General features: G+C 37.1%; 1 protein-coding gene across 1 annotated transcript in view; it reads left to right on the forward strand.

Annotated features, from left to right (window-relative positions):
- The window catches only part of LOC110025225 (heptahelical transmembrane protein 4-like), a 40,021-nt gene extending 32,332 nt beyond the window's left edge, over positions 1 to 7,689 (forward strand). The window contains exons 2-3 of the mRNA XM_020725605.1: positions 6,015 to 6,327; positions 6,762 to 7,689. Coding sequence (XP_020581264.1) covers positions 6,015 to 6,327; positions 6,762 to 7,424 — 976 coding nt within the window. The 3' untranslated portion in view covers positions 7,425 to 7,689. The remainder of the gene's footprint in view (positions 1 to 6,014; positions 6,328 to 6,761) is intronic.
- Positions 7,690 to 7,754: the final 65 nt, after the last annotated feature.

Raw genomic sequence — 7,754 nt, forward strand, 5'->3', positions numbered from 1 at the left:
GTATGAATATAAACCTATAATCTTATTAAAAGAAAACTTAGTAGATCAATAGCCACAAATATCATTTGTGATGGACTCCCTTAAAGCAATCATATCAGCCAAACTATCAGCATCTTGATCTTCAAAATCATTAGATTCTATGTCCTCCTCAGGTAATGAATGCCCCCCCACATGTCCTGTTGGTTGCTCTAAAATATTGAGTTCATCATTGTCAGCCATACTGAAGTCTGTATCTGATTGCGAGGAATGTCTTCGGATGAAGTTATGTAGTGCCATTGTTGCAACCACAATGTACACCTGCTTTTGGAAAGGATACGACGACATATCACGTAAGATGACCCACTTCTTCTTCCAAACTCCAAATGTTCTTTCAATTACCCCGCGTAAAGATGAGTGGCGTTTATTAAACATTTCTTTTCTGTCACGAACCGTGTCACTAGCTCGCTCAAAATCAGGAAGATGATATCTCGTGTCCGAGTAGGGCTTCAGGTATCCCCTTTGCATAGGATATCCTGCATCAACCAGATAATATTTTCCTGGTACGAGAAATAATGTTAATAAAAAATTGCACAATCCCACATATTCAAATTACTAAACAAAACTAACCTGATGGGGAGTGAGGGAAACACTGCAATCTATTCCTCGCGGCAAAGGAGAAAATACGACTGTCATGTGCACTTCCTTCCCAGCCCGCAACCACAAAAGTAAAACACATGTTGAAGTCGCATACGACCATGACATTTTGCGTTGTTGAACCACTACGACCGATGTATGCTACCTTCTCGTTATTAGGTATTCGGACATCAACGTGTGTACCGTCAATTGCACCAATACAGTTCTGTTTAGTTGAAAAACAAGAGCGTAATAATATTATTAAACTATATCATGTATCAAAATAAAAACACTGATAATTACCTTGAAATATGGCATATATCGAGGATCGTTGGCAATTTGTTCTGGAGTAGTAGCAAATGATGGATCCTCTGGTTTAATTATTTGAGCAACTAAGCTAACAAGTGCCTGTATTCCTTTTGAAAAATAGCGACTAATTGTTTCAGATGAATGTTGAAATCTTTCCATAGCTCCTCGAATTGACTCATTCTGTGCCAGAATGTACAGTGTTATAGCCAACACCTCCCGAGACAATCGCAACGGCTGTAGCAAATGCCATTCTCCTACGACGTTGACGTTGCGGGTCCATCCTAAATGATTAACAACATCAACATTAATATTCAATAATAAAAATTCTCATTTGCTACATATAGAAAGATTAGACATGTACAATGACACATATAGAATAACAAACATATATTAAAAAAAAGAACAACACAAGTAGAAGTTCAATCAGTACTGATACATAATGAATCCATAAATAATATCATTCCTCAAACAAAACCCGCAAATATTCAAGCCGCATTTCAGGCTCAAGCGCCATGAATATTTTCATTCTAGTTGAATCCTCAAGTTTTTTTACACACTGTGCGTGAAATCTTCTATCTGCAACAACTTCAGGAATAGTCCCCAAAAGCCTCAAACAGTCTACTATGCTTGCATCAGAGATAGGTGGAGCTGCAAATGCTTCAATCAAACGATCGAAGGAGGTATTCATAACATGTTCTTTCTCTTTATTTTTCTTAGCAACCTTCGGCCTCTTTATTGTGCTAGACTCCCCCGTCTCCCTCTGATTAATGCTACGCACATCTTCATCAGGTGTCAATGGTTCAGGGGTAAATTCATCTGGCATCCCTGAAAAGGTACTTTCACTTGGGTTGAAAGTTAATTTTCCAGTAGCGACAATACATTTAAACATTGTGTCGAGTTTTTCTTCAAATTCTGGCTCAATCCCGCATTGTTTAAACTTTTTCGCTGCAGGTACCGCCTGTGATATAACATTTTAAAGTGAATAGTTTAGCTAGTAAAATTATAAAAACCAATTTGAAAAGCAAACAAATCACGGAGTACATATATAATTACCTCCAATTTTTCAGTCCACCATTCAGTGGGAGCATCAATTGTCCGTTTAATCGGATCCCAACCCAAACCTGTAGATCCACGTTTCAACTCCTTCCATAATTTCCATTCCTTCTTTAATTGGTCCCATTTATTTTTGAATTTAAGCTTGTCGTAGTCTCTGCCAGTTAGTTCTTTGAACCTCATACCAACATTACTCCAGTCCTCCTTATTAAAGTACGTTGTAGGCCTGTTCCCCCGCTCAATTTCTTTTAAACATAGATCACAAAATATATTGGTGACTTCTTTATCCCACATTGCAGAGGGACCCTCTTCAGATGTCTTACCCATTGTGGAACTATACGAATAATTGCAAGTATCACATAATAATCAAATTATCTAAATTACCCAACAATTGTGCAAATAAATGATAAAAAAAGTGCTAAGAATAAAAAAAACACACATGTTTTTATGTGGTTCGGTCAAAGACCTACATCCACAGTAAGACATCGAATATGATTTATTATCAAATTTTTAATCGTACAAAGCTGTATTTCTCACTGGAGAGGACTACAAATATTAAGTACATGTGTAATATGAAAATTCTAATCCATGTACCTCAATTTAAATTCCAAGAAAGCTAGGATAATTCACAATCCCAAAAAAAATTGTCAATGAGCTGGCCTGTCTCAAATTACACCGCAGGCAAATTACAACACAATTTTCATTTCTTTGGCTCAACACCAAAACCCATGTGTTAATTGCATCACATCGGCGGCTAGAAGCCAAAATCCTACAAATTGTAACATGAGAAGGCCGCAAATACAGCCGAAAATATCTAAAATAATAGCATTAAAAAGATTCCCACATCTAATGTAATCCTTAAGATTATGCATGAGCAGTAGAACTTCAAAATGAAGTAAGCCTTCTGTATTACCATTTCTCAACCATAAGAGATGCAGCACAATTCAACTATTTCAGCCAAGAAAAAACAAATTTTTAAGCCAGTAGGAGTCAAACCGAGTTGCAAGGAGCTAAACTGGACCAATTTACAAGACCTTTTGGGCCCATTTTTAATTTACAAAACCTGCTCACACCCAACATATCAATCATCATCATGCGTATAATCTACACATGCCACACTATATGTTGTTATAAATCATCTGATAGTTGATGCAAGACAAGTCTCAATCAACAATGCCTTATTTGGTTATTGATTCAAGCAAGAAAAATCTTGAGAAGACTTTTAGCAGACTCAACTCTATTGTCATGCATAATCTTAAGGCAAATTACAACACAATTGGCAAGAAAAATCTTTACCACCATCAGCCAACGCTTTTACGTGAAAGAACAGCCAATTGGCACCATAAAAACATGTGATCAAACATAGCTCCCTAGAACATGCAATATTTACCGCATTGAAGGAAAGCCAGCAAATACTATCTGTTTGAAAGAAATACTATATTGTAACGTATTGCATCCATTTGAAAAACACAGTGACAGAAATGTTTATTCCTCCTCAATGAGGCATTCTAGGCAGATAATTCCATATTGTATCTATTTGAAAGAAATTTTAAGGAAAGCCAGCAAACTTCAAAATAAAATGAAAACATGGCATTTTTGAACCAACAGAAACATAATCCCCAAAACCTCCACAAGAACAATGCATCATTTTATACACCCGGCAATGACAAACCTTGAAGTTCAGAATTTCGTTACTAACATTGTTATTACGGATTTGATTCAAATAAAAATTTGAATCTAACTTTTCTTTCAAATTAGCACTTTTTAACTACTTGGGGAAAAAAAAGAGAAGCAATAGTTGAGAGAAGAATACAAGATGACAAGAGGTAAATTTGAATTTGAATCTAACTTTTCTTTCAAATTAGCACTTTTTAACTACTTGGGGAAAAAAAGAGAAGCAATAGTTGAGAGAAGAATACAAGATGACAAGAGGTAAATTTGAATTTGAATCTAACTTTTCTTTCAATATGAATTCTATTATCTACCATAGAATCGGGGCTCTGAATGCTCCAATCTAAATTAAATAACTTTTAGGATATATTACTTTCATTGTGTAGGATGGAAATGAGGTGTTCCATGAACATGAAAACTGCTATTATTGCATCACATCGGCGGCCAGTCGCAGTAGTGCATTACAAACGAGAAAGCCCAAATATATAATCTGATTTGAACCAACAGAAATCGGGTAGAGATGAAGAAGAGAATGGCCGAATTGTAGCATGTAATAAAGATACTCCTTTTCCAAATCCATATTGTAGCATTCAATAGAGATGCAACGAAATCGTAAACAACTTTTTTTTAAGAAAATAAACATTAGTAAATGGGAGTTCTGTGAGACAGAATGAACATTAGAGAATGAACAGCCATAATCTTCAATGTTGAAACTAGTGCCTGCGTTCTTTTTAACACTAGAGACAGAATAACACACCAAGATGAAGGGAAGCTCAACAATAGGACAAATAGAGTGATCAACAGCAGGACAATAGGACAATTAACATTTGCCTACGTTCTTTTTAAAAACCCAAAACAGACAGCGCATTACTGCACAAGAGCCTTCATCCATTTTTGTTTTCTTCCTTCTTCCCCTTAAAATATCAACAGCTTGATATTTGAGGGGAAGCTCAACAATAGGACAATTAGAGTGATCAGTAATCGAACGAACAAAATCACTTTTAAGATGGTTCCCAATATAAACTAACGAATGAACTTGCAATTCTCTGGGCTAGTCCTCACTTTTAAGCAAGAAAAAATGGAAGTTCTTTGAGACAGATGCCAAATCAAGAGAAGGTTAAAAAGATTGTGTTAACTACCAAACAATCACTCGATAGAACCATGAAATTTTGCAAAACTCAGAGATCCGAAGCAATAGAAGCAGATACATGGAGAAGAACCAAAAAAAATTCATCGATCCATAAAACTCACGAATCCAGAGCATATCTCGACAGATCCAAAGCCTATCCTAAAAAATCCAACGACAAACAATAGTAGATCTTACCGGAGAGGGAAAAAGAACGAGAAATCGAGCCCTAATGATGCTTTCGTTCGGAGAGGGAGGAAGCGAGGGGAGAGCGCGAGAGAGATCACCAAGGGCAAAAGAAGGAATTCGAGCCCTAACGCCAACAGCCAACGCCGAACGCAGCCCTCGCCCCGCGATCCGGATAATGAAGAAAAACGGAACCGCGGGACGCTGCGTTCAGAACGCCGCCGAACGAACGCGCGAAACAAACGCGTAGGCGGCGTTCTGAAAACGCCACCGTTCTGAAAAAGCTGTGCCAAATAGGGCCTTAGTGGCTAAAGGTTATCTGAACAATTTAAAGATGCAATAAAAAGGTCTTATAAAACTATTATGATAACAAGTTAGCAATCAAACTTATACATAATCTCGTGCAACATGACATAATAAAACACATTGAAGTTGATAGGGTTTCACAAAAGAGAATCTAGATAGTAATCCGTTTTTTGCTACAAATGGACAATCTTGCAAACATTATCACCAAACTATTATCATAAACAATATTTCAAAAATTAACATGTAATTTTAGAATGAACAATGTATATTCATTCACTCGGGGGTGAGCGGAAAAATTAAGTTTATCAATCTTTAATTCTGCCTCCAACATTCTATTGAGCCCAGGCTGCCCAGCAGCCCTTTGTACCTTATTTCTTTTATGCCACATTATTAATCTGTTGGATTATTAGTGTCTTCTCATCAATGCATGGACTATTATAATTGGTTTATAATTATTATTTTGCCACCTAATCGATTCATTAATTATTATAATTATTCTTTAGTTACTTTGCACTGTTTTTATATATTTCTTATTAGAAGCCCTCTTACGATAGTATAAATATGGCATAAATATTGAAATGAAACAAATATTCTTTTTGCATTTTTACAGGAGTTTGCTGTAGCTTAATTTTCATATTACCTTTATGATTCTGTTCTAAGTTTTTCTATTAATTTTTAATTTTCTTCTCGGTAAGAATCTCTTAAAACTACAAGGGTTTCAACTTCATATCTACTAACAATTGTATCTCAGGCACTTGATTGGATTCTTTCTCTTCCTTGTCCTCACCATATATACAGCAATGAAGGTTCCGAAGGTGGTAGATATAAATTCACTGCAACAATTACCCGAGGTGCTGAAAAGAGCTGATCTGCACAAGCTTCCGTCAGATCTAGTTGCTTGCCTGCCAGCCCTACCTCAGTTGTCTCATTTGCAGAAGCTAAAAGATGAGTTGAGGTCCACATTGCCTAAGATGGATTCACTTTCTTCTCTACCCCGCTGGCATCTCTTGGAACTTATTTCAAACTGCTTTCCTCCGCGATTATCCCATGATAACCAAACCCAGGTATTTGCCTCTAGGCAAGTTCTCCCTTATTTTTTCAAGATACAGCATTTTGAACTATAATCGATTGTGGGCTGGATTTTTATTATGATTAATATTAAATTGCTTTCATTGCCGGGGCACACAAAATTCTACTATGATCTTACCGGTGCTTGGGTGATAGTCAATTTCATTTAAAGATCATTGTGTTTGTTCTGCTATTTACATGAAAGGAGATGCTTGGGGCATGATCTTTGGATTGATGAGATTCCTGATACAAGTTTGATAAAGAAAGTGTTATTAAAATTGTGGTCATGCCAATTTTCTCAACTACTTCAATTACTGCAGTATTACAGATATGATTGATTTCAATCATTTGCTTCATATTCCCTTATTTGCATACTTATTGTTACTAATATAGGCCTTGTTGCTATGACTTAAATCGGTTAATTTTGCAGCGTAGCATGTTAAATCAGATGGTGAACAACCTGATTGCACCACTATTTGTACACCAAATTGCCCGGTGGCCATTCTTTGCATTCCTAGGTGGGGCAATGTTCTGTCTTCTTGCAAGCAGTGTGTGCCATCTTCTTTTTTGTCACTCCCGACGTGTTGCGTACATTATGCTCCGTCTGGATTATGCTGGTATTGCAGCTCTTATTTGCACATCCTTCTATCCTCCTGTGTACTACTCCTTCATGTGTGATCCCTTTTTCTGCAACCTATACCTTGGCCTCATCACCCTTCTCGGGTGCGCGACAATGGTTGTTTCCCTGCTTCCAGTCTTTCAAAATCCTGAATACCGATCAATAAGGGCAGGGCTCTTCTTTGTCATGGGCATGTCTGGAGTTGTGCCAGTGCTGCATAAATTGATTGCATTCAGGCACCATCCTGAGGCAGTGTATACTACACAGTACGAAGTTTTGATGGGAATTCTCTATGGACTAGGGGCACTGCTCTATGCTACTAGAATACCTGAACGATGGATGCCAGGCAAATTTGACATTGCCGGCCATAGTCACCAGCTCTTCCATGTCTTGGTTGTTGCGGGTGCTTTAACTCACTATAAAGCAGGGCTTGTTTACCTCAGGTGGAGGGATCTACAAGGATGCGCTAAATAGAGCTTCCCTCCATTACGACTTTACTTGTGAAGCACTGAATGATAGACATGGATTCAAACTAAATTAGTGATAGATCAAAAACTTTATATATCAAGCTCTTTATTAATTAGAAGGTCAAATTACCAAGTTAATTTTCGTTTGTATCCAAAACAGTTATTCTACAGGAATTTCTGAATGTTTCATGCCTTGCCATGATTGTTGGGACCATTGTCTCAGCCTTACGCTTTATAATATATTCCGCATGCTTCTGATTTGCATCGCATCATATATATTTTTGGGGTTAGCTTAAACCATCTACATCGCATCACGTTTAAGCTCTGTTTGTATTAG

This window comes from Phalaenopsis equestris, unplaced genomic scaffold, assembly GCF_001263595.1.
Source record: "Phalaenopsis equestris unplaced genomic scaffold, ASM126359v1 Scaffold000002, whole genome shotgun sequence".
Taxonomy (NCBI): Eukaryota; Viridiplantae; Streptophyta; class Magnoliopsida; order Asparagales; family Orchidaceae; genus Phalaenopsis; species Phalaenopsis equestris.